The following is a 26883-nucleotide window of genomic DNA, read 5'->3' as shown; positions in this document are numbered from 1 at the left end:
TGCAATAAGAACGAAAGGGTGGGTTTTTTTTGTTTGTTTGTTTGTTTTTGTCTTATTTTTCTTTGAACCCAAATTTAAGTCTTTCCCCACGGCTCCAACGGTTTTATAAAGTAAAATTTCATATAATTTTCCATACCAAGGTTGGTATGGAAACCAATAAACAGGTAGCCAGATAATCTACCTGTTTCAGTCAGTCTTCCCTGGGTCCCTCTGGGTGCATGCTCTCCTCCTAGGTTAATCTGGACTGTTGCTCTCCAGGCCTGTTGCACTGCTGTCAGCCTGATATCTCTCCTCATGCCCTTCCTCTGTTAGATCCCCTTTTTCTTGGATCCATGTTTTTGTTCTTTGTTTACTCTCATTTTAGTGAAAGAATAGCATGTGTGAGATATATTTTTTGAGACCCTGCATGTCTGAAAATGTCTTTATTCTATTCTCATATGATAATAGTTTGGCTGGGTATAAAATTCACAACCAAACATTTTTACTTCAGAATTTTGAGGATAATTTCTGCTATATTCTAGCTTTAAATCTTGTAAGAGGTTTTATACCATGCATATTCCTAATCTTTTTGTCTGTTGTTGGAGTCTTCTCTTCAAGGCTGAAATTTTAAAATGTCATGTTTATGTGCCTCAGGGTAAATATTTTTCATAAAGGTGCTAGTTACTGTGTGGGTCCTTTGATCTGGATACCTCGTTCTTTGCTTCTGTCAGATTTTCCTGTATTCCTTCTTAGGTAAGTTCCTCCTCTGAATTTTTTTTATTGGCTGTTAGAACTCCTGGATTGATTCTCTAATTCTCTTATCTTTTCTCTCCTATTTTCCATCTCTTTGTATTTTTGTTCAACTTTCTGGGAAATTTCCATTATCTTTAAACCCTTTTACTGTTTTTGTTTTCTGCTGTCATACTTTTTAATTTCTAAGAGCTTTAATTTATCCTTTTTATTGCACCTTGTTCTTGTCTCCTGAATGCAATACCTTCACTTATTTCTGAAGAATTGTCATTTCTTTGAAATGTTCTTCTGTTTTCATTGAGTTTTCTCTGTTTTCATTGGGTTTCTCTGTATCTGTGTACTTGTTTTGGTCTTTCTTTTGCGTTAGGGCTTTTTCTCTTATGTCTGTGATCCTTATTCTGCCCTTTTTTTTTTTTTTTTTTTGGCCACACCACGCAGCATGTGGGATCTTAGTTTCCTGACCAGGGATGGAACCTGTGGCCCCTGCACTGCAGTGGAAGCACAGAGTCTTAACTGCTGGACTGCCAGGGAAGTCCCTGTCCCTTCTTATTTAAGAGTGAGCTACTAGAAACTGACTGCAAGCTCTGTGCACTTGGGCACTGCTTGCTAATGAGTGTATTTCACTGTAGGACCTGCTACACAAATGACCAGATGGCTTATTCTTTTAGAATCTTTGGTTTGATTTGTTCCTTCAAAGAATCCTCTTCTAATCTTCTGCCTGAGAGAAGAGGAGGGGGAGAAACCTGGGTACCAGAGTCTTGGATTAGCTGGAAAAGGCAACTGCTGAATTTCATTGATAATCATAGTCTGTTGTCCCCCAGTTGTCCAAAGAGCCCCTCGCAACACAGCCACCCCTGTGCCTGGTATTCTCACGTTCAGGGCCTCTCTGATTCAGTATCTCAAGGGAACATATTGTTCTTAGCATCCTCTGTGGAGAGAGAGGAGTGGTGACCTAGCTGTAAGAGTGAAGACAACTTGAGGGCTAACTGAAGCTTACACACAGATTTTCAACCAACCCTTCTCTTTTTAGGCTCCTACCTTAACCCCACCTTCCCCAATACTTTGTTCCTCCAATTTCTGATTCTTTCTGAAATTGTTTGGGTGCTCAAGTTTGACCCACATCCACTCTTTTAGATGATTGCTATTCCTTCATCTACTTTGTCTTCATGTATTATGATTTGGGATTACAGATACATCCTAGTTTTATTGAAAATAGTGACAGAGCTTTTTTGTTCTCTTTGCTTTTGGAGTGATGTTGAGACACCACCATTTAAAATCCCCAAGTCTCTGCCTTGCTTTTCAATATAACTGTTATTGTATTTTTTGGCTTCCTGAATTCTCTACATTTTCTGCAATGAACACGTAATACTTTAATAAGAAAATGTGTGCGCGTGCACGCGCGCACACACACACACACACACACACACACACACAGATATTTCAAGACAAGAGGGCTCAAGAAGGCCTGGAGCAACAATCCGGCATCTTCCTCCCTCTTGCTGAAGGTTCTTGCTGAGCCAGCAGGGCCTATGAAGCCCCTTTATCTTTCACACTTCAGCTTCCTGACATCATGCAGCCCTCCATGTGGCCTCCAACACCTGCCAGAGAGCACCACACCCTCCTTGTCAGGGAGCACATTCCTGGTTTCTTCACCTCTGGGCCACGACTGGTTAGGAAGTAGCCTTTGCCAACCATGCAAGCTAATCTGCACGCAGTGTGGATCCTTTCCTGAGTTATGAATGGTCATGCTTCCAAAAACACAACAGTTTTTATAAACAGAGAATTCAGGGTGTGTGTGTGCGCATGCACACACGTGCGGTGTGTATCTTGCCATGACACACATGGGTTTCCATTCCACTGATGCCATTCCAGTCAATAGTGGCTGGGTACGACCTGGGAATTCTCCATGACTGCTTGCTACAGACCTGACCAGTGCCTGACATATATGAGTGGCTCCTGTGAAGCAAGCACCCTGGGCCCTGGAACACTCTTGAACTTCATTGGCTCTACCAGGTTCAAGGGAATACAAAACCCCAAGATCTAACACACGCCCCTATAGGCTCTGGATTCATGGGGTGAATAGAAACCCAGTGAGGAATCCCCAAACTGCAGAAATAGTCATTATGTCCCCTGAGCTCTCACTGACTGGGCTCCACCTTGGCCTGAGGACACTGCTATTGCAGCTGACCCAGTAAGCACAAGGGAGTCCAAGACACGAGGCCCAGGAGCGCTCTTTTCTTCCTCCTCCTCCCCTCCCCAAGATCCTCTACTTCCTCTACCACCGGGATCTCACACTTTACAGCCTGAGCTACAAATAGATTTTGCTGCAAATCCTGTAAGAATTGATCCAGCCAATTAAGTCAGGAAATTGCTCTCTGAATTTAACATGTCCATCGATCTCATCCAAAATGGTACCACTGATTTGGTGGGCTGAGGCTTTGAGGCTATTTTGATTTAATCCAGCAAAAACTACAGAGGGCTTCCCCCACCTCACAGATTTACTCATTTCTCAGTCAATTCTGGTTTTATTAAACTCAGCAATGTAAGCACCTCATTAAATAACCTTCACCAATACTCCCCTGCTGGACTCACACATTTCCACTGCGGAAGTGTTGCCGAGTAGAGCTGCTAAGGCAATGGGCAGAAATCTCCTGTTGTATTGCCTTTGGTGTACTTGTGTCCCTACTTGTGAATTTGTGATTATGCCTCTTATCCAACAAGGGTTTAGGGCAACGTGTGTACGTGGAGATTTACTTACAAATGGAAAGTTATCCTCTATGAAAGTCAAACTCTACTGGGGTCATCTCCCCCACCCTGAGAAGACCATCTGCCACCCCAGTGCATTGCTCTAATTGACCAGACCAGGCCAAGAGGAGCCCACACATATATGCATGAAGACAACGTTACATTTGGAGACTGGATATCATCTTTAATTATTAATACCACAGCCCAACATCCTTTTTGTTGCTGTGGCAGATTGTGATTGTGTGTGTACACGTGTGCGTTCCTGAACAGATGAGGGGCCAGCAGAGACTCCCAAGCAGGTCTCAGCCAACAGCTCTGTTGAGCAGCAACTGGAAAGCAGTCTCCAGAGCAGCACGGAGAATGGACTCCCGCCTCCCTTTCTCCTAGGTCACCTTTCGTGCACTCTGAGGGAAAGGCTGAGGAATGTGCCAGCCCAGATTAAAGGACTTCTCAGCAAAGATCAGTCTCCAGACCCCAGTCCTCACTGCCTCTGACTAGAGGGATGTCGCTGGGCAAAGCACAGACTGCTAGGCAAAGGTGGACAACCTGGGCCAGCCTTGGTCCCCATGTCACACTGGGGCAGCACCACAATGACCCAGCCCTGGGCAGAGAATCCAGAACTACTGGGGCCATTTGACTAGTTTCTTTCAGAGATAATCAGGATGTAGCCCAGGCCCTTCCTGGGGCCAGCCAAAGAGGGGCAGACTCAGCCCTTGATAGCTACACGGGCCGTCATTTCCAATCCAAACCTAAAAGCCTGCCCTCCTGCCATCTCCACTCTCCAATTCCCTCACACGCCTAGTAGGTCCACAGCCCAGACATGGCAGGGAAGATCAGCATGATGGTGGGTTCCAAGGGGGCCATGAGAGACCTGGGCTGAGCTGGAACTGCAGCCGTGTGCCAGCCTGAAGCCAGCCCTCTCCCCCATGGTCACCGCCAGCCAGAGCTCTTTGAAGCCAGATGGGACCCCACAAGGCAAGGCAGCAAGTTCTTGGCCTAGTGCAGAGGGAGAAAACCAAACCGGCTCCACCGTCCCACCTCCACCTGCTCTGTGCCTTAGGAAGGCAAGGAGCCCAAGTCCCCAGGACAGTGGTATCAGCTGTTGGGGAAGCACCGTTGTCCAGGTGAGGCCTCAGGCCGGAAGCTGTGTTTGTTCAGTGGACTCGGGTAGTAGGTGGTTGTGTACACATTGGTCTGCTGCAATGGGTAGAAGTTGGCTCTGTCATCAGGGATCAGGTTATTCTTATTCAGGGTCTGTGGGAGAAGGAAAGAACAAGAGAGGAAGGGGTAAAGGGAGAGACGGGGGAAGAGGACAGGCCAGAGCAAGGAAATCAGGAGCCAGTCAATGAGAGAACGTTCTGGCTGCTGACACAGTGTTCTGTTCACAACACCACTGCTCTCTCCCGAGTGCCCAGCCTAGTTATGTCCAGCTTAGGGCCAGGACCACTGCACCCTTCACACTGCCCTCTGCTTCTCCGAGAGGACTCCCACCTTGAATTCCATGGGTGTGTACTTCTCATTCTTGGGGGCACCCCCGCCCTTGTAATGCAGGTGGTTGGGGGTGGCGGGATGGACGAGCGTGGACTCCTGGGACTGATGCCGGCAGTGCTGGCAGGACAGGTACACCGCCAAGGTCAGCAGCCCAGAGCCCAGGAAGCAGGAGATGCCTGTGGCCACCAGGTGGATGAGACTGAACCCTGGGAGAGGGAAGAGACAAGAGGTAAGGAGAGGGCCACTGTGAAGACCCCCAACTGCCTCCCAATAGGAGGCTGTGAGACATAAAGGGAAGGGCTTTGAAGCCAGAGTCATCAGAAACAGGAAGGCTGCGTGGCCTGTCACCAGGGGCCCGTCTCACAGGACCACCTGTGGCTTGGGTCAGAGGAGGCAGCCAGTGGTGTGGAGTTGGGGGACTCTTCTTGAATACAGACTTGACCACCACTTCTTCGCTGAGGGGCATGGATGGACTCGCCCAGACTCCCCCACATGTGGTCTAAAGCAGTGCGGGACCTCAACAAGGTTTGTGGGTCTGGAGCGAGAAGTGGAGAGACTCCAGGTTTCGGAGTAGATGGGTCTCCTCCTTGGGGAGGGGGGGGCGTGGATCGTAGGGCAGCATCATGAGGTGGGGCAGGTTCCTTTTACCTCCACAGCCAGTGGCCTCGTCCACACTGGAGGCAGGCAGGATCACTGCAGGAAGACAAGCAGAGTGGGTGTAAGAGGCAGGGAGGAGAGCATGTGGGTCCCTCCAGGGCGGTGTGTGTCGGTGTGTGTCTCGGAGGACCCCTGGGTCAGCGCTGACCTGTGGGACTGCACCTGGGGACCTTCATTGCCCTTGGTCTCCCTCCAGGCCCCACCTCTGAGAAAGGTCGGCCCATCCATTAAATGAGGAAGGGCAAAGGCCCGAAGTGTGTGAACCTCCCACCCCGGCATTTCATCCTGCACCCCCAGGATACTTCAGAAGGGGAAGGAAGCTGGGGGCTCAGGGCAGGAAGGGTTGGTGTGAAGGCGCTGGCTCGAAGACCTACCGGGAATCTCCCTGTAGGGGCAGGGGCGGCTCTGGCTGCTGTTTCCCGCACACGTGCTGGGCCCGGGGACCAGCTCCTCACAGTGCCGGCCACGGCTTTGGACTCCATCCTCCGTGCATGCACTCCACTCAGACCACGGCGACCAGCCTTCTGTGGGGTGTGGGTTGGGATGAGGTTAACCACGCAGACCCCCTTAGGGGGGATGGGCAGGCTCCGCTTTGCTCCCCAGTCCCTGCCAGATGCACTGAGTACCTGGGCAGGCCTGTGTGGCACACAGCGCCTCCTCCGTGTGCAGCCCGAGACAGATGTCCTCGCCCGGGGAGGGGGCGGGGCTGGTGCAGGAACGGGTGCGTTGATAGTGGCCGCCACCGCAGGAGGCTGAGCATGGGGACCAAGAGGTCCAGCAGGACCAGGCACCCCGCACTGCAAGGGGATGGGGTGGGTGAAGAGGGGCTGCAGGTGCAGGCATGGCCCAAGACGGTCTTCTACCCTATCCCAGGCTAGGCCTCTCAGGGCCACACTGCCCTCAACGTCCGCCCCGCCCCAGCGCTACAGTCCACGGTTAGGGAGTCCCCCTCCCCTCAGGGGTGGCAGGGGAAATGCAGGCTGCAGAGGGGACACCAAAAACCAACTCCGCCTCAAATCAAGCTCCTTGTCTAGCTAACCCATTAAAGGAGAGAAAACAGTGACACGGAGGGTGAGGAAATGCCGTGGTCCCTGGGAGTAGCTGCCGTGTCCATGTTCAGGGCAGAAAATTGCTCTGGGGCCCCTGTACAGAGTTGGCAGGGAGGAGAGGTCTCCAAGCAGGAGTTAGCTGTAGCCTGGGTAGGCCTGGGAGTCTCCCCGATGGGGGTTCCCTGGGCCAGATTCCTTAGTGGAGGGTCACCTGGACAAGCTTGGGGGTTGCAGTCCTGGTACTCGGCAGCGTCACCCACGCATGGCAGGCCGCCGTTGCGGGGCTCCGGGTTCGTGCACGTTCTCTTGCGGACGCGGAAGCCCAGCTCACAGTCCCGGGAGCAGGAGGACCACGGGCCCCAGGCGGCCCAGCCCCCGCTCGCCGTGTGCGGGGAGCTGCCCCCGCTGCGCAGGAGCTCCTCCACCAAGGCTGGGGGGATACAGGGGGGCTGGCCTCAGCCACAGAGGGCTCCCACGGCAGCCCAAAGGCCTCCCGCCTTCTTCCAAACCGCACGTCCCCTCCCCGCCCCCTCCTCCCCCAGCTCTCACTCCCGGCCCCGCCCCATCGCTCTGGGCCTGGGAGGGAGGGTGGCAGGTGGGGAGGCGCAGGGCTGTACCATCCGTGTCGCAGGCTCCAGAGCCGTCCGCGGGGCAGGTTCGGGTCTCCGTCCTCCTCCGGCCAAACTGCAGCCCATGGGGGTCGGCCAGCGGCGCGCGGCACGTGAAGCGGAAGCGCTGCTCCTGCCGCGCCCCGCCCCGGGTCACGTTCACCGGTAGCCAGGGCGTCCACGGCGTGTTGCGCCGCACTTCGGGGCAGCCTTCAGGGTTGCAAGTCTTGAACTCCTTCGGGGTGAGGACTGGTACTGTTGCACAGCCTCGCAGCCCCAGGCCTGCCCCGCGCTCCGCCCCCCGCCCCGTCTCTGCCCTCCCCTTGGCTCGAGGTCTGGGCATCCCGCGCCCGCCCGCCCCCGGCCCGGCCCTCACCACGCTGCAGCCCGGGCAGGAGTTTCCGTTCTCACAGGCCCGACGCCGCGATTGCACACCGCTCCCGCAGTGGCTGCTGCACTTGCTCCAGGAGCCCCAGGATGCCCAGAAGATGGGCACCGGGCAAGGCGTGTTTTCGTTACAGAACCTGACGGGGAGAGGGGGAGGAGTCGTTACTCTAGGGAACGGGCACCCTTTTCCCTATGAGAGGTCACTGGGATTGCGAGACTGGGAAAACGAGGGTCCACTGGACCAGCTGGAGAATCCAGGCCACCTTCTAGGGGGCCCGGGAAGTCGGGGACCTCGGGGCTGGCTTGTCGCAGAAACCAATAGCCACGCCCTAGCTCACCGTTCCTCCCTAGCTCACCGTTCCTCCCGGCTCTTGCCCACGCAGATGCGGCCCCCGTGGCGCGGAGCAGGGTTGCTGCAACTTCGCTGGCGGACCTGGAATCCAATCCCACAGGAGGTGCTGCATAGGGCCCAAGATGACCACGGTGTCCACGCCCCGTTCCTGGTGGGGCCGGAGGGGATAGAGAGAAATGACCCTCTGAGCTCTAGCTTCTCAGATCTAATCACATCTGCATAGATGGATTTTGTATTGTTGTCAGGAAGTGCCATTGACAGGAGATAGTTCCTAACCAGGCCTTCTCAGGAATGACTTATTCATTCATTTGTTCACTCCTCGAACATGCATTGAGAGCCTTTTTTCATATATCAGGCTGTGCTTAGGGTTAGAGCACAAAGGTATACCCACATGGCCTCTACTCGCAGGGGAAAAGGACATATTCTCTAGAGAAGGCCTTTGCCATCTGCAACCTTTGTTTCAGGCTTGTTGGTTGGCAGACCCTGGTATTCAAACCCATGCTCTCTCCCCCATTCTACTACTGCACATGCTTTGCTCCAACCTCAAGACACCACCCACTCTTGTCTCCTTTGCCCCTAATTTTCAAATTTTGGCTCTACCACTTACTGGCTGTTTAAGGCTGGGTAAGTTACCGAAAACTTCTGTGCCTCATCATACTCTTATCTTTAAAGTAAGGATAATGATTGTATTCCTACCCCATGAGGTTGTTGTGATGGTTAAATTAATAAATGTAGTGTATATAAAATTATTTTAAGAGTGTCAAGAATTATGGGTTATTTATTTTAACCACTTTAGGGAGTCCTCAGGCAGTAGGCAGTGTGCAAGCTCTCTCTCTCTCTCTCTATATATATAATATGATCTCATTTAACCCTCCCAACAACCTTCAGGGTGGGCACTGTAACCCTCATTTAGAGAAGCTCAGAGTGGTTAAGCTACCACCATCCCATGCTGTCCCTCCTGTTTGGGACTGCAAGGCTTATTGAGGATATGATCTGGCTAGGGTAACTCCCATGCCTCTTTGTATTAAGAGCACCGCGAGGCAGAAAGTTCTCTCCCACTGGAGTGGGAACTCTCCCAGGGCTCATGTTTCCTGCCTCAGACATCAGCCACCTGTCCAGTGCCCTGCACAGCCCTGAAGTGTTTTCTGTCCCTTAGTGCAAACAGCTGGCTGGGGATGCCCCGTTCCCTCCATCCCCCCTCCCCCATTCCAAGGCCACCGCCGGCAAGCCCTGCGTCCTCACATACCTGGAGCAGTTGGCAACGTGGATGGCTGGCCCCAGGCAGTCACAGCCCCCACAGCGGGGTCGGGGGGAGTCACAGGCCCGGGCCCGACACAGGCAAGAACCTGAGTTGTCCCCATCTAAGTGCTCACACGGTTGCCATGGTGACCATGGGCCAAAGCCCCCATCCCGAGTCACATTTCGCACCTGCAGACACACACCAGGAGCAGGACCCTGTCACACAAGGCAGGGGCAGGGAAGGTACAAGGTCCCAGGGCTGTGGGGACACTGATGGAGAGTCATGGCCTGAATTCGGGGGAAGAGGTCCCTGGTGGGGGGTACAAAAGGGTTCTCACAGGACATGCTGTGATGTTCTGGGTCCAGAGGCTCATGTTGGAGCTGTCCTCGAGCGTGCTGCAACGTTGCTGCTTCCCGTCCCAGCCGCAGTACGGGTCCCGTGCCCCCAGGCATGCCCTGCCAGACAGAGGTCCAGAGACTCAAGCCCACTGGACTCCCACCATCACCTGCATCCCAAGAATACACCTGGACACGCTCCTCTGGGCACTTCTTTCATTCAGTTGTCCTCCACAACAATAACGAAGTTCACTGAGTACTTACTGTGTGCCAGGCATCGTTTTAAGCACTTTAGAAGCATGAATTAACTCAATACAACAACTCAATGAGGAAGGTACTGTTATTATCTTCATGTTACATGGAGGAAACAGAGCCGACCATGGACTCACACTGTGGTGCTCCAGAACCCACACACTTCGCCAAGAGATTACTGCCTTCCCTGAGTCTGGGTGCCCCACAGTCCTCATCTAGGGCCACAGGTGAAGACGTGGTGAACAGAAATCCAAAGAGGTAGTTCCTGCCTGCTAGACACTCTGATTATAGTGATGGAAAGGACCTTACAGATGATCTGGCCCAGTGGTTCTCAACCCTGGCTGCACGTTAGAATCACTAAAGGAGCTTTTTTTAAAAATTTTCCTTCATTAAAAAAAAATAGTAGGTATTTATTTATTTGGCTGCGCCGGGTCTTAGTTGCGGCCTGCGGGATCTTTGTTACTGCGTGAGAGATCTCTGTTGCGCAATGCGGGCTCTTAGTTGCGGCATGTGGGATCTAGTTCCCTGTCCAAGGATCGAACCCAGGCCCCCTGCATTGGGAGCGCAGAGTCTTAACCACTGGACCACCAGGGAAGTCCCTAAAGGATTTTTTTTAAAAAATACTGGGCTTCCCTGGTGGCGCAGTGGTTGAGAGTCTGCCTGCTGGTGCAGGGGACACGGGTTCGAGCCCTGGTCTGGGAGGATCCCACATGCTGCGGAGCGGCTGGGCCCGTGAGCCACGGCTGCTGAGCCTGCGCGTCTGGAGCCTGTGCTCCGCAACAAGAGAGGTCGCGATAGTGAGAGGCCCGCGCACCGCGATGAGGAGTGGCCCCCGTCTGCCGCAACTGGAGAGAGCCCTCGCACAGAAACGAAGACCCAACACAGCCAAAAGTAAATAAATAAATAAATAAAAATTAAAAAAAAAAAAAAAATACTGATACCTGGGCCCACCCCAGACAAGAATTTCTGGGTGGGTGGGCTGGGGATTTAAAAGCTTGAGGGTGATTCTAATGGGAGCCAGACTGAGAATCACTGGGATCCATAAAACAACCTTTTCATTGTACAAAGGAGGAAACAGTCACAGAGGAGGAAACAGTCACAGAGGAGGAAACAGTCACAGAGGAGGGAACAGTCACAGAGAAGGGAACAGGCGTTTCCCCAAGATCACGCAAACTGTACATGGCAGAGCTGGGGCTAGAACCTAGAGCCCCCCACCACACTCTTCCCCTCATGCTCCTGCCTCCCAGCTGGAGGCTGTGTCTTACTTCACACACTGAGTGAACGTGAGCCCATGCCTCAAAACACAGGTGCAGGGTCAGGGGACACCTGGGCATAGTCCAGGGTCACCTGGGCATCCACATGTTTGTGCTGCTCAGTGGCAGGACCCAGAGTCCAATGCATTGGCATCATAAGAATGAGCTCCGGCTGGGATGAGCCAGGGGTCACATCCCAGGTCCCCATTCCCAGGCAGGTCTATCTCAAATGAGCCAGGAGAGGTAACGGTTCACACGCTGATGCATGTGCCAAAGCCCCCACTTCTCATAACCTAGGCTCCTCTCTTCCCTTTTGACTTCTGACTTAGTCATTGTATCCTCTACAATTTTTAACAACAACAACAAAAGTTAAATCTCTACTGGTAAGACTCCAAGGAGGGGTAAAACAATATGGGAATTGTGGAATCAGGATTTGCTGTCCATTGCTAAGTAAACAGAATATCAGATTCTGAAGCCTGAAGGAAGTTCCCTCCAACACCCAGAGAGCCCACTGCCAACCTCAGGGGATTTGCTGGGTCCCTTCTGCCTCCTTTGCCCAACTTCCACCCTCTCTGGCCAGGCCTGGCTGCTCCACAGCAGTGCGCCTGCTGCAGAGGGCCTAGGAGAGCACTGAGAGTGAGAGTGAGGCAGTAATTGGAGGTTAGAAAGCAGAAGAGGTTTGGGGTTAAGGAGGTGCTGGATGACAAAGAGGGTTGGGGAGCCCATGCAATGACATGAGTCTGAAGAGGGATTTTCCTTTGGCCAAAGGGGCCAAGGCTGCCCAGGGCTAAAGGGATACACAAAGGAGTCAAGGGGCTGCCCCTTTTGGTGTCTCCAGGATAGAATCTTTCTTTTCTCTTGAAGCTTCAGGGAAAGTCACCTATCAGGCGAGTTCTTTATTTTCAGTGAGTTCAATAGACCAAAGAGAAAAGAGGTTATACAGAGACCTTATAAAGAAGAGGGTGGGGCTTCCCTGGTGGCGCAGTGGTTGAGAGTCTGCCTGCCAATGCAGGGGACGCGGGTTCGAGCCCTGGTCCGGGAAGATCCCACATGCCGTGGAGCAACTAAGCCCGTGCGCCACAACTACTGAGCCCTCGTGCCACAACTACTGAAGCCTGCGTGCGTACAGCCTGTGCTCCGCAACAAGAGAGGCCACCACAATGAGAAGCCTGCGCACCGCAGTGAAGACTAGCCCCCGCTCACTGCAACTAGAGAAAGCCCGCGCGCAGCAACGAAGACCCAACACAGCCAAAAATAAATAAATTAAATAAATAAATTTAAAAAAAAAAAAGAAGAAGAGGGTGGGTCTCCCCCTTGTTGCCAGAGGAGGGCAAAGACAGTGTTGTCCCTTTCTCCAGCAACCCATGACCTTCGATTAAGGAGGCGATGCGCGGGGTTTCAGTGAGTGACAGCCTCGCTGGACCCCAGTAAACATACCCTGGCCCACCTGGGAATCCAGAACACTCATCTGTTTCTCAAGACTATGTTTCCACTTTATTCTCTCAAGGGCAATTTGTGTGAATTATACAATGTACAGGTGCTCATATTTTCATTTGGGATCAATGGTTTGATTTAGGGGTGTTTCGCCAGCAAATACATCAAACTAGACATCATAGGACTGAATACAATACATGTGCAAAAGTAGTCTCAGCATCCTGTGGTTTTGAGGTTCTGCTTACTGGCTGACATCTGGGTCAAATTTGCTGCTAGCAGATTCAGCCAATCAGAACTCAGTAAAGCCCACTCCTGAGTGTATTTCCCTCAGTTCTCAGAAATGGGCATCAAACTCTAGAAGCACTGATATGGCACTTTATAAGCAACATAGATTAAATAGTTTAAAAAAAAACTAGCCATGACGAGTGATTAATAATAATAATAATACATACATACATACATACATATATACGATTCTATCCATCGAAAACAAATGTCTGCCAGTAGAGAGAATGGATGAGAGCAGATAATTTGAATTGATTTACACAAGATAAAAACAGAAGATTCTGGAGGAATGCAACTTGCCTCATGCTACTTCTTTCATCTAGGGCCTAACCAGTTCTAGGACAGTTGTTCCCAGTCTTGACAACAAATTAGAATCTCCTGGGGATCTTTTAAAAAGCTTAAGCAAACAAAACAAAAAACCCTATTTCTGGGCCTTCTGGACTGGAGTAAGCCCAGGCATGAGAGTCTTTGAAACACTCCTCAGGTGATTGCAATGAACAGCATTAGAACTGCTGTTCCAGGGCCACTTTTGTCAGGGTTCTCAAGCCAAGAGATGAAGTGCCTTGTCTTTCCAATCCATGACAGGATAAGAAAAGAGTGAAGCAAAACACAGAGTAGATGCTGGCCCCAGCCCCTCACTCAGGATCCCTCACCCTCAGCCTCTCCTGCTCTCCATTCTCCCAGAGAAGAAAGAGGAGACCAGATTCTCCATGGACACGCCTGCCCTGCCCTGCCCTGCCCCAGTCCTGGCCGCCTGAGGGGACCTGCGAGACTCCCCTGGCACCAGCGCCTGAGCTCTTTTCTTGTCCACATTTGCTGCTTTTGGCCAAAGGCCACTCCAGAGCTTCCAGAGCAGAGAATGTTCTTAAGAAAATTAAAGCTCCAAGCAGAGGAGAGTTAAAGTGTGTCTCCGACTATAGGAGTGGGTGGCAGTTTAGAGTTCCTTTCATAAAAGCAGCCATCAGACCAATAATATATCATCATGTCTTTTTTACTGCAGTGTCTCAAGCAGCCATTACAAAAGGCAACAGGTTCATTTCATGGGCTCCAAAGCAGGACAGAGATGGATGGTGGAATTTGCAAGCAGGCGGATTCCAGCACCGCGTAGCAATAATCTCACAATGGGAGCTGTCCAGGGTGGAGCTTGGGAGCAAGTGGCCATTACTTAAGATGGTAGTGGAATGGGGCCCAGACCCCCTGCCAGGGAGGGAGGTTGGGATAAGCTGGCAATAAGGGGCCCCTCCCTCCAGGGCAGCATGAAAGGCGTGCTGGAAGGAGGAAGGGGGCAGTTCTTCATACATAAAACACCTGCTTTGTAGAGCCAGCCAGCCACTCATTCCCTCTGCTCCTCCTCCTGTGAGCACCGGTCTCTCTGGCCAGGCCAGGGTCCTGGTCGTGCCCCATGGGGCTGAGGTTTGCCTGAGTGAAAGGAGGGTGCTAGAGACAAGCCCCTGGATTCTGGACAGAGGAGGGGGCCTGAAGGGGCCTCTTCTTACCCACCCTCAGCTTCCTGACAGCTTTGGAAGGAATGAGGAAAGAAGCAGGAAATGTCTCTCGTGAGACACAGTAAAACCCCGTGACAAACTGCCTCACAACAGCATAAATTCTGATACAGTGTGATGGGCAGTTGGCTCCCAGACTCCCAGAACGCACAGCTTGCTGGCAGCACGGGCTTACTCTGGTCATTTTATAACTTTGCAGTAATGAGACCTCACATTTTAGATCCACCTATAGCTTTATGGCAGGGTTTCAACTGTACATATCAAGGCCTCTTATCCCAAACTCAGGAAACCAAAAGTATCAGACCCCGAACTGACCTCTGTCTACCTTGCTGTTCCACCTGGCCACATTTTGCAAACTCCCTGTCCCCTGTCTGCAGCACCACGTGAATGGGGAAACGTCCGGCATCGTCCCTCCTCTCGTTCCACTGCAGACCCCATCACGTCATATCTGGCCTAGAGCCACAGCAGCTCACGCTGGCCAACCATCTGCCCCGAGACAATGCTGCTCGCCACTGTCTGATTGATCTTTGTAAGACACCTATTCACACTGCCCATCACACCACTCCCCCGTTCAAAGACCACTTCAGTGCCCCCAGTCACAGGATTCAAGTCAAAATCCTCCCTTGGCATTCTCAGCTGGCCTCAATCCACTTTCCAGTCCCATTCCCCACTCCTCTCATGCACCAGCCTGCTCTCAGGTCAAGCAATCAATCAACTGCAGGATCAGTCATGTGTAGAAGGCCACTTTGTGTCTGGGGCTGGGCATGGCCCCCTGGTGGAGTATAAAAAATACTGGGACATTGGGCTTGCCTTCAAGGATTTACAACCTCTTAAAGAACACGGTACCTGTGAAAAGTTTCATAATGACACAGCAGTTAAAGAAGAACATAAGAGGGAAATGCCATGATTCATTGCCAAGCAGTGCTGTCTGTATCCAATGTCACAAATTCTGAGACTCCAGAGAGCCCAGGAGACTGGAGGGCCCCTAAATGCATTTGCGGAGATAAAAAAGGAATAAGGACACTAGCTACCAATGATGACTCGCTGGACTAGGCACTTTGTGAGCATTATTCCCAATCCTTACAACTCCTCTGCCAAAAGTAAATACCATCTGCTTCATCACATTTCCTCCTATTTTCCCCAGGAGAAAGCCAAAGCTCAAAAGGTTAAGTAACTTGCTCAAGATCATATAGCTGGCAGATGATGGAGCTGAGATGGAGTTCCAGGTATATCCAATTCCACCACGCAAGTCCCTCCCATTGTACCCCATTCTCTCCCCACATGTCAGATTCAGGCCAAGGTTTCTCTCCCCAACCAGACATCTAGAGCCCTGAGGGAAATGCGAGTGTTCCAGACCTATTTCATCTTGCCTCCCTCTTCTCACACCGACAGCCCTGTGAAGTGCTCTGAGCATGGGAGGGCTTCGCAAATGTTTGGTGCTTTGCTGATGGAGCCCTGTGCTGGGGCTGAGGGAAGCTTGGGTACCTGCCCACTGCACTTGCCTCCCCGCCCCCCGGCTCCCCGCTGTCACACCATGACCTTCTAGCCTCCTCCCTGGCCCTCCAGGCCTCTGCTCAGATCCCAGCATGCTCCACCGGGGCTGGAAAACAACGCTTGGCAGCCTGGATGCCATTTGTCTCCCAAATCTTGAGGACAGATGGGCACAGCCAGGAGGTCCCTGTGTTGCAAAGGCCACAGGAGCCCACATGGCTGTGGCTATGCCAGCTAAAGGCAATTTTTGAATTATCTCCAAAATGAGCGGGTGCAGCTCAGGGTAGCCTCACATGCTTAGGAGTCTGAGATACATTTGCATTTGGCTTTGGAATAGGCTTTTGTTTCCCCCTTTAATGTCAATGTCATTATTGCCAAATTTGTGAATCCACCTGAAGCTAAGGTATGGAGAACTGATTGCAGAAGCTGTTGGGAAGCCAACGTCCCATCTCCACATGTTTCCTCACCTCCACCCCATCCATGCCAGGCCTTTCTGCCTCTTCTAAGTGGGGAAGTTACAGAAGCAAACTTGGGGCTGACTCAAAGCATCATCTCCTATCTGCCATCACATCTGCATAGCAAGTGCTGTGGTTTCAAAGATAAAGACCATTCTCTGAACTGAAGGGACTGAGAGTAAATCAAGTGGTCTAGAGATGGCCACCAGGCCCTAACTGTGGGCTTGACAACAGGGATAACGACAGTCACCACCGTTTGCTCAGCACATATATCCCCCAGGTGAGTGATAAGTGGTTTCGGCAGATTATCCCACTTATCCTTCACAAAAACCCTGCAGAGATTTTATGAGGAGGAAACCAAGGTTCAGAGAGGTTAAATGACTTGTCCAAAGGCACACAACTGGAGATTGCGCCAGGATGCCACCCCAGGACGACCTGACCCCGAAGTTCCACCTCTTAAGCGCCAGCTCCCGGCGCGATCGGCAGGGATCTGCGTCTGGAGGCCCGCCCGCCCGGCCGCCCGGCCGCCTTCCCGCGGCGCCCGCTTACCCCTGGCTGCGGTAGGCGGCGCACCTCTCCAGCGGCACCCGCAGCACGCCGTCGCTCAACCCCACGAAGAGCGCGCGGGCGCTGTGCAGGATGCGCAGGCTGCGCAGCGGCTCCCGGCGCCCGGGGGGCAGCACGTGCAGCTCCTCCAGGTAGCAGCCGCGGAGGCTGCGGCTCGTCGTGGACAGCGCCTTCAGGATGGTGCCGGACTCTGGAGGGGCCAGATCAGGGTGGCCTTAAAGGCCCCGGAACCTCGCGGCCCAGCCCCTGCCACTCAACCTCCTCCCACCCCGAACGCCGGCGGGGCGGGGCGGCCTCACCCGTGCCGATGTAGAGCACGTGGTAGAGCGTATCCTTGGCCTGCACAAGGTCCACCACGAGGTGTGAGAAGCGCACGCTGTCCTGGGTGACGCAGGGCTCCGGTGTCACCGGCTGCACGGCCTCGCTCATCAGGAACAGGCGCTGTGCATCCTGCAGGCTTCGCTCCGTCAGGTTCTCGTTGGGGCCCACCTCGGGCAGGGTGCCGCACTGCGGCAGGGAACCGGGTCACGCGTGCCCAGCCGCCGGGCTGCCGCGATCCCGTATCCCTCCTTCCTCGCAACCCAGACTCTGATTCTCCAATCCTTGCTCCCCGCCCCCCAAAATCCCCCGCTAAGTGCCCTGCACCCTCTTCCAGGAAGATGCCTCATCTTTGGGAACTAAGGGAAAATGGGGCTGGGAAGACGGAGGATGAGGGACCTAGCAGGGATGGAGAAGAGGACAAGGAAGATGAAAGGGGGGCTGGATTATCTAGAAACTGATCATATGAGTGTGGATAACAAGTGTCCTCTTATTTCATGCTGTCGCTGTAGGTGCCCCTCCCCCATGTTGGGCCAAGCCCTGCCTTCCTTCTCCCATGTCCCTATCAGCTCAAGGTTCTTACGCCTTCTAAACCAAAGCTGGAAGGCAACTACCATTTATTGAGCACCTACTACATTCTACGGACCACCTCAGGTGCATATCAACCCTCCAGCATTATCTATGAGGTCGATGGTATTATCCCCATGTGCCAGATAAGGGTAAAGAGGCTCAAGGAGGTTGAGTGACTTGCCCAAGGTCACACAGAGAGGGCTAGATCTGGGTCAGGATTGTACTACTGAAAAGCCTGAGGTCTTTCCCTGCTCCATTCTGCCTCCTGGTCAGGAAGCTGGATGGATATGCAAATCAACCATCTGCAGTTTTCTCTGTCCCATGGCTACTTCCCCTTCTCCACACTGGGGATGCTCACACCACCCATGGCTGGGCTCTGACCACTCCTGGCGCTCAGAGATCCTCCAGGCATTAGTACCCATACTGGGTAGACTGCAAGCAAACTCCAGCTAAAAATCCCTGAATTCTGGCCACATAGCTTGTGACTGCTCTCCTGGTTCCCTACACTGAGTAGAGCTGAGGTCCCACCTCCCTGCCTCTCTGGAGGTGAGGGGTCACATTTAGAGATGGCTCAGAGCAGGCTCCCTTGTTCTGCATCCCACCCTCTCTCCCTTTCTTGCTCCACAGTCTTGAGGTTACCACCCTCTTAGGGAACCATCGCAGACCCCACAGATGGGCATAGATCAGCAGGGACACATTTGGTGGTTGCACTAAGTAGCTGGGAATCAGCTTGCGGCTGGTAGTCTGGGGGAGGGTGGTATGTGAGGAGAGGGAAAGGGGAGGAGAAGCTGTACCTGGAAATTGGGGATGGGGTTGGCGATGGGGAGCCAGGCAGCCCTGGGGTTCTCCTGGTAGCGAAACGGGCCATTGAAAGCCTGAGAGATGGCACTGAGGTTGAAGGCGCAGACAGCAGATGCGGCAATGCTGTTTCTGAAAGGCAAGAGATGGAGGCATGCTGCCTTCCCTGGAGGCCTCGGCACCTTCCCCTTAAATCCCATGGCCAGCTGTCAAATCACAGCATGGCACAGCTCCAAGGCTTACTAGGCACCTGTGATGACTCTGGTGCCTTCCGCGCCACAGGGGTATCACAGAAGGAGGAAACATGGTCTTCACACCGTGGAAAGCCTCCGGGAAAGAAAGACCCACTGATGAGAAGCCCTGGTGGATCCTTCTGTGCTACCTCCTCATCCCCTTCGTTTATTCAGTGGGAGGGTCAAATAAAGTCAATGGTTTTCAAACATTTTAGTCCCTGGCCCACTGTAAGAAATATATTTTATATTACAGCTCAGTAGGACACACACATACACATTTGCAATGAATTTTCATGAAACAATATGCACCCTTACTAAATAGATTATACTCTGATATTTCTATTCCAATCGATTCTGCTTTATTTATTTTATTTAAAAGAAAGAAAAACCAACAACAACTTCGTTGCCAAACCAGTAATCTATGCTGCAGCCCACCGCCCGCAGCCGGATGACCTCTCAGATCCCTTTCAGTCATGGATTCAGACGTTTCTATGAGTCTGATGTGGGCAGTTCGGAGAGAGGATACCACTACACCAAGTGTTTCCAGGGCTGTTCTCTGCGCTCGGTCCCTCTCCCAGATGTGTGCATTTCGCTCCCCTCTGCCTGGTCGCAGTCCCCACTGTCTCCTCCAGGATGCTGCACTGTCCCTGCAGCCTGGGTCCATTATCCACACAGCAGCCGGAGTGAGTGTTACAAAATGCACATCTGAGCTAGTCGCTGTCCTCCTTCAAACCCTCCAATAACGTCTCCTCACTCTTAGGATAAAGATCAAAACCCTTAAAGCAGTCTACAAGGCCCTTCCGGGCATAATGCTCCCATGCCCACCCCTCGGCTGACTCTCCTGTCTTTCGCCTCCTCACCCGCCAGGTTCCTGCCACACGGGTCTCCTCTCAGTTCCTCAAACATTTTTTCCCACCCCAAGCTTTGTACATGTTGTTCCCTTGGGCTGCAATGCTCCTCTCCCCTAGCTGCAGGATGATTCCCAGTCATCCCGTAGATGTCACATTCTACAGGAAGCCTTCCCTGATCATCAACCCTCCACACTGATCACAGCTTCTCTGCACACTGCCCTTTCCCTCTGTAGAATTTATTACAGTTAAAACTGGCCATTCTCGAGAATGTAAGCTCCTTGTGGGCAGAGTCAGGTCTGCTCTTGCTCACTGGTGTGTCCCCCATCCCCCTGACCTCCACCATGACAAGAACCTGGGGCATGGTGAAGGTGCACAATACATAAACAATTTGCAGTCTACACTAATGCTGCTATTTTCCCTTGATGCCTCTCCAGTGACTCCTGCCCTTTGCTCACGGCTGCCCACCTTCTGCTGCTGACAGTGGGCTGGTCACTAAGTCCCCGCTGTCAGCTCATGGCCTGTGTGGGCTGTGCTGCATGTCTGTCCCCTGGCTTGGATGGCTTCTCTGCTCCAGCTTCCCTGTTTTACTCTCCTCCCTGTCCATCCCCTTAGACTATCCTTCCTGTAGCTAACCTGGCCCTCATCCAATGCCTGCTATCTGGGGCCCTAGATAAGCAAACTCCATTCTATGCTTCATATGTTTCTGTCCTTACAAAGAACCCAGCACAGCATCCTGTACAACAAATGTGTTTCTTGGTCTCTGCCGCCCATTCAGCATTCTCTATAAAAAAATCACCTGAATGGGTCAGCCTTTACACAGAAGAGGCGGTGGAAGGAGGGTCTCATGATCTCCATGGGGGTTACCCTTCCTCACACCTAGGAAACAAAAGGGGTCCTAATTCCCAGCCTGTGTTTTCCAGGGCAGTCGGGATTGCCAGAAGACTCTGATAGTTAGATTTAGCAGGATCATGGAGTCCTGAGGTTGGAAGGGTAAAGAGTCCCCTCTGAGCCTCCCCGATGGGCAGCTGCTGGACCCTCCTGGGACTGCCATCCCCTCATCGAAGGCAGCCTATTTCACTTTCATCACCAGCAAGTTCTTCCTTCCCGGAGCCACAATCCAGCTCCTTTTACTTTCTTCATATCTGGCCTAGGCCTGCCCGTCACAGCAACCCAGAACACGTGCTTACCTCTCCGGAGGCAGCAAGTCACAAAATCCTCAGAGGACCCAGTGCAGAAGGCACAGCAATCCCCATTTTACAGAAAGAGAAACAAGGGCTCAGAGAGGGACTTGCCCGAAGCCATCAGGCTTCGAAGCAGGTCAGAGCGCATTCCTGACATCCAGGGGAGGGTGGGGGAGGGCAGGGACTCACACATTGGTGGTGAAGACCCCGTAGATGAGGTCCTGCTCCGGCAGGTGGAAGGCACTCTGCAGCTCGTTGTAGTAGAAGGGGACCTCGCCCGGGCGGGAGCAGTTGAGCCGGGCCTTCATGAACGTGGTCCAAGTGTCCTCCAGCAGGAACCGGCCCCCCATGTCGTTCTTGCACACGCGGGCCACCCGAGAGTACACGGTGCGTCCACAGTCATGCTCCACCGCGTTCTCCCGCAGCAAGAAGTACGCGAACAGCCCGATATCATAGGCTGCTACAAAGTTTGGCTCTGGGGGCAGAAGAGGAACAAGGGGTGGGTCAGGCCAGGAGGGAGGAAGGGGGCAGAGCTGGGAGTACTCGACTACTTCCATTTCCTCAGATGGGCATCCTGACAACCCCCCACCAGCTTGGTGACCTGGGGGCTCTAACCCTGTTCCCACCTCCAACGCAAAGTGCAGTTATAATAATAGTTAACACGGATGACTGAGCACTCACTGTGTACCAGACACTGTTATAAGTACTTTATATGGATTAACCCGTTTGATCCTCTTAATAAGCTATGAGGTATATACTATGATCGTCCCCATATTACAGATGAGACTATTGTGGCACAGAGAGGTCAAGTACTTGCTCAAGGCCACACAGCTCATTAGTGGAGAAGCAGGGATTAAACTCCAAGGGGCAAGAAACTCAAATCACCCTCCTCCAATCTCTTCTTTCCCATAACCTTTCCACCTCATCAATTTCTAACTCCTTTTCTCCCTTCGTAGCCTGCCCTCTATCTGCTCTGGGTCCTCAGGACATCTGTGATTTCATCCACAGTCCCTCTCCAGCATGCTGTGGTCCTTGGGCGACCATCTGCCCCACTCTGGTTGGGCAGGAAGGAAACTGATGGGGGTCAGGGTGGGCTGGCTGGCTTAGGACCAGGGGAGCCCCCCGGGCTGGATCTCCTTACCATTGAGCCACTTGGAGTTATACTGGGCGGTACGAAGTGGTGGCCTGCGGCCCAGGCTGCGGTAGATGGCAGGGTCCCGACCTGAGAAGTCGATGACCGTGGCTGCGTAGAGCTCCCCCTGGGAGGAGATGACGGCTGTGGAATTGTGGCGCGGGTCGTAGGGGCAGCGGGCCACACCGTTGATCTTCTCCACGGTCCGGCTGAGGTTCCCCACCTGGGGATAATGGGGAGATGGGGCGCTTTTCCCCGAGGCCCTGGGGCTGCCTGTTCTTTCCACCCCAGAGATTTGTTTCCTCCTGGGTCCCTGGTCTCTCTGGGCCTCTGCTTCCCTCCCCCTCCTCCTCACTGCCCACCCCACAGTCCCTCTGAGGGAGCAGTCATCATGGAGGGAGAGGTGTACCAAGAGTCAGGGCCCTCCAAGGTGAGGTTGAATTTTGATGAACAGCGAATAATTTTTTAGTGTAAGGATGCCCCAAATCTTGCCTGGGACATACTGATACTAACATACTGTCTGTTTTTTACCTGAAATTCAAATCTAACTGGGCATCCTTTTCGTTTTGGTTTTTGTGTTGAACTGACAGCCCCATTCCAAGGCTGTGTGCCTGAGTGAGAGAAGCTCTTGGTGTCCCCCTCTGTCTGCCTGACGCTGCACAGCCCTCACCTGTCTGCTGGAGCACACTGGGGAGAAGGCATTGGTCCCACACATGAACACTTTCCGGCCAGTGACAATCAGGACTCGCACGTAGTTCTGACACTCCTCCTGAAGCAAGAAAGGGGAAGTAACAGAGGGACAAGCTCTCTAGCTGCAGAGCTGGGTGTCTTTCCCTCCTCCACTGCACCACAAATATTCGAAAGCACTCTTCTCTGCTCCAGATCCACCTCACTCTGAAGCTGAGGTTGCATCTGTGGATGTCTCCCCTCCCCCCCACCTCCCTCCCAGGCCGGGTCCCTGCCTCACCGCCCACTCAGACGCTCAGGCTGCATCCCCACCTGCACCAGGAGCCCCTGGCTCCTCCAGGCTGGGCCTCTCATGCAGGTGGCCTCGTGCCCACACGGTGCCCCTCCATCCCTACAACCACAAGCCTCCCGCCGGCTCTAAGCCAGGCCCCTGGCTGCCAAGGCCACGTACCTCGGTCTTCCCTTTGCTTTGGCAGGAGCGGCGTGTGTCCTCATTGGAGGCCCACTCTGTGGCCTGTGGGAGGAGAACACAGACATCACACGGCTGTGCCACTCATAGCCAGAAGAGGCAGTAGCCATGGCTGGAGAGGACAGAGCTGGGAAAGGGCCAGCTACGGCCTGCAGGGTAAGGTTCCTCGCACAATATCCACGTGGACCCAGCAGGGCTGCCAGACTCCTTACCCCGAGACACCCCCTCAGCCCAAAACCCTCCACACCTGCTTGGGTCGGGGAAGCCTGGAGTAAAAACCGCCTTATCCCACATCGTCCCCACGCGGCTCTGGCCTGGGACCTCCCCAGCCCTTCCTTCCCCAGGTTAGCCAAGGAACTTTGGGTGGCCAAGGACCTTCATTCCCACCCCAGGCCCTGAGTGGGAGATCGGAATTGTGCCAGATGTCCCTCGAATGAAATGGGAGGCAGGGAGGGAGGAAAGGCTAGATCGGCCAATCTTAGATACAGGAGATCGATTTCACCTGCCCACTACAACCCTGCAAAGTTCTGCATGACTTGCCGCTGGTATGTGGTAGAGCAGAGATTGGAACCCACATCCCTGGTTCAAAGGCTATGTGGTTTTTTCCTCTTCATCCCACTGTCTCAAGGACCTAGGACTTCCCCTTGCTTACTTGCTACCCTCGCCCCACCTCTGTACAGGCTGCTTCCTTGTTTCCCTGTAGTATCACTCATGCTCTATCGTGGGGTCATGTTTTGGGAACACAGCTTCCACTCAGGGACTCAGAGGACATTGCATGTTCTCCAGTGCCCAGGGCTTTAGGAGAGAGCTGTCCCCACCCAGAAAACCCCGTTCCCCTTCATCTACTCTCTGAGAGTAGATGTCACTCCCAGTCACTGAAGAGCGGCTGGAGGGAGGAGTGATACCCTTCACGTCCAGGCAGTGTCAGCCCTGGAGTGTGGCTCATTATATACTTCTGGGTCACATGTATAAACATGAACTGCCTACCTGTCCTGGGAGAGGGAGCCCTGAGCAAGCAGCTTCTCTATCCAAACGGGCAAACAAAAAAAAAGAAAAAGAAAAAGAAAAAGAAAGAAAGAAAAACAGCCCACCTGCTTTTAATTTCTAACAAAGCTCCTTCTAGGCATGCAGTCACTGCCTGCCGAGCTCCAGGACCCAGGATGTAGGAGGGGAAGAGGTGCTGGGAGCCGGAGCAGCTGGGCTGCTCTCTGCCGTCCAGGCTGCAGCTCACCCACAGCCCCAGGGCGCCTGCCTGGTGGGGCAGTGGGAGGGCTGACCTCTGCAGACCCTGGATTCGGGAGCTGGGTGGTGAGTTTGGTCATGCCTCCATCAGACTGATGACCAGGCTGGGCTCATCCTGCCGTGCCAGGCCTGGAGCTCAGGTCTCTGCTCCCAGACCTTGGAGAAGGGCAAATGACCCCTGGCATCTGGCCACAGAGCCATGGGCTTCTGGCCAGGAACAATGGAGGCATTGTCATACTCAGCACATCAGCTCCAAGACTGAGCCTGATGTGAGAAGAAAGAGGGATATGAACAAGGAAACTCAGGGCCTCTGGGGGCAGAAAAGGGCAATGACCCACATATACTGCAGATGTCCAGGCCTAAAGCTCTGGACAGTGGGTGGCTGCAGGGGGACTGTGTGGACAAAGGGGCCTTGCTGGGGCCTTGGGGTCCCTGAGCACCAGGGCACTTTAAAGGGGTCAGCCTTATTTCTAAGGGGGTGGGAATCCCATTGTGAGGGTTGCGGGCTCATGGGGGACAGCTGTGTACAATCAAAAGGTGTTAGACAGTCACATGGAGCTGAGCACCAGGACAGGCACTTGACACACCTCTCTCTTCATTTTACAGGTGAGGACAATGAAGCTCAGAGAAGTTGAGCAATTTTCCCAAAGTCACAAAGCCAGTAAGCAACAAACCCAAGATGCAAACCCAGACAGCTGACACTAGAGCTAAGCTCTCTCTGTTACATCCTGCAGCCTCTCACAGTGAGTAGATTTCTCAAACCAAAAGTTAGAACATATGGCCTGAAAAGAACATGTATATTTATAATGATAACAGCACAGAACAGGCTTGAGTCATTTTATTTATTTTTATTTTAAAAATTATTTTTATCAAAATAATGATGCACAGAGTTGAAAAAGTTAAACAGTATGAAAAAGTAATTTAAGAAGCCCTCAGCATCCGGCTCTTCTCACACCCCAGCCCCATTTCCCAAGGAAACTACTTTAGACTCCTTTAGCTATTTTTCTGTATGTGTTTTTTTTAAATCCAATTTCTCAAAAATATGTGTCAATCTCAGACTTCATCTTCTGACTTCCTGTTACGGAGGTGAAGATTTTTTTCCACTTACCCATCCCCATTCTCCCCCACCCCAAAGCACACATACATTTCCCCTCTCCCTGTCCTCCCATTATAATTATGTAATATTAATTATTTAATATTTTAATATAATTATTTAATACTTTAAAATCAACACCGGTATTTACTTTATTGTGAATGTGTGAAAATTGTTCACTGCTACCAACTAGAACCCCAGATTTCACTGAACGTAAGACACCATCTATCGTAATAGGAACCATGAAGAAAGAAAACATACTGCTGCACTCCTTTATTACTTAAATTTTTAAAGTAAGCTTATTGGAAGTGCTCTTATTTAGATATATATTTAATCATATATTAATCTTGTGCACACAAAAAAGAAAAATGTAAGCAAAATTAATTAAATATTCTTAAACTTCTCTGAATTCAGAGTTCATCTCTTCTGAATCACTTTTCTATTGTCATCAGTGCTCATTTTCTGTTGTTTTGTTTGTTTGCTTGTTTTAGACTATCGTTTTTTGAACCACCCAGGAAGCCAGTGATGCAGCAATTCTTCAAGAGTATTCCTCTCTGGTTTCCAGAATTTTCTTCCAAGTCATTGCCCCCATTCTGCAGGTTGGATGCTGGCACCTTCTTGATCTTACCAGCAGGTGTCCACAGAAGGTTTTCTGACAAACCAGGACTCCTAGTCCCTCTTCATATGATCCTAAAATGGTTTGTGGGCTGAGATATCAATGGGTGGCTGTTGCTGGGTGAGAACACCAGGAATAATGACCAAGTTCACACCTTCACAGGTAGAGACAACTCCATCAGGACTGTGGTCTGGCCAATGGTGACTGTAAGATGCCTTTGACAGAAAGACATGGCCTGACTTCAGACTCAGTAAAATGTGAAAACATATGCCTCTGAGAATCAATGAAATATGCCTATTCTGATGAGGTATCCTTTCTTTTTTTTTTTTTAAATTTTTTATTTATTTATGGCTGTGTTGGGTCTTCATTTCCGTGCGAGGGCTTTCTCCAGTTGCGGCAAGTGGGGTGCCACCCTTCATCGCGGTGCGCTGGCCTCTCACCATCGCGGCCTCTCGTTGCGGAGCACAGGCTCCAGACGCGCAGGCTCAGCAATTGTGGCTCACGGGCTAGTTGCTCCGCGGCATGTGGGATCCTCCCAGACCAGGGCTCGAACCCGTGTTCCCTGCATTAGCAGGCAGACTCCCAACCACTGCGCCACCAGGGAAGCCCCGAGGTATCCTTTCTTGACCAACTTTTTGTTTTTCCTGGACTGAATAATTGTCTTGACTTTCTTCATTGGCTTGTTTTACAACGTACCTATCACTGATTTTTCCCTAATGCCCAACAGTCCCTCTCAATATCATCTGCTAACAACTGTACACACAAATGGTTCAGATAACCTATTAATTCCCATTCTCTTCCTCCTGCCAGCCTCCAGCCTTCTGCCCCAGTATGACCTGGTTGCTCTTGAGGTCTCCTGTT

General features: G+C 52.3%; 1 protein-coding gene across 8 annotated transcripts in view; it reads right to left on the bottom strand.

The window, feature by feature from the left end:
- SEMA5B (semaphorin 5B) overlaps window positions 1–26883 on the bottom strand; it is a 159680-nt gene that overhangs the window by 26745 nt on the left and 106052 nt on the right. For 2 of the 8 annotated variants that reach the window (XM_036851157.1, XM_036851160.1), the window contains exons 5-21: window positions 23054–23116; window positions 22586–22684; window positions 21925–22138; window positions 20973–21258; window positions 18515–18650; window positions 17132–17339; window positions 16815–17022; window positions 9596–9713; window positions 9265–9446; window positions 8023–8166; window positions 7289–7803; window positions 6883–7101; window positions 6249–6419; window positions 5997–6146; window positions 5614–5658; window positions 4966–5171; window positions 3644–4728 (exon numbers count right to left, since the gene is read on the bottom strand). In XM_036851157.1, the coding sequence (XP_036707052.1) occupies window positions 4570–4728; window positions 4966–5171; window positions 5614–5658; window positions 5997–6146; window positions 6249–6419; window positions 6883–7101; window positions 7289–7803; window positions 8023–8166; window positions 9265–9446; window positions 9596–9713; window positions 16815–17022; window positions 17132–17339; window positions 18515–18650; window positions 20973–21258; window positions 21925–22138; window positions 22586–22684; window positions 23054–23116 (3123 nt within the window). In that variant the 3' untranslated portion in view covers window positions 3644–4569. Of the gene's footprint in view, window positions 1–1264; window positions 1448–1581; window positions 1658–3643; window positions 4729–4965; window positions 5172–5613; window positions 5659–5996; window positions 6147–6248; window positions 6420–6882; window positions 7102–7288; window positions 7804–8022; window positions 8167–9264; window positions 9447–9595; window positions 9714–16814; window positions 17023–17131; window positions 17340–18514; window positions 18651–20972; window positions 21259–21924; window positions 22139–22585; window positions 22685–23053; window positions 23117–26883 lie in introns of those variants that run through there. The other 6 variants (XR_005019736.1, XR_005019737.1, XM_036851158.1 and 3 more) reach the window with 6 other exon arrangements.

Source organism: Balaenoptera musculus, chromosome 4, assembly GCF_009873245.2.
Source record: "Balaenoptera musculus isolate JJ_BM4_2016_0621 chromosome 4, mBalMus1.pri.v3, whole genome shotgun sequence".
NCBI classification, from domain to species: domain Eukaryota; kingdom Metazoa; phylum Chordata; class Mammalia; order Artiodactyla; family Balaenopteridae; genus Balaenoptera; species Balaenoptera musculus.
This window is presented reverse-complemented; position numbering and strand designations above follow the sequence as displayed.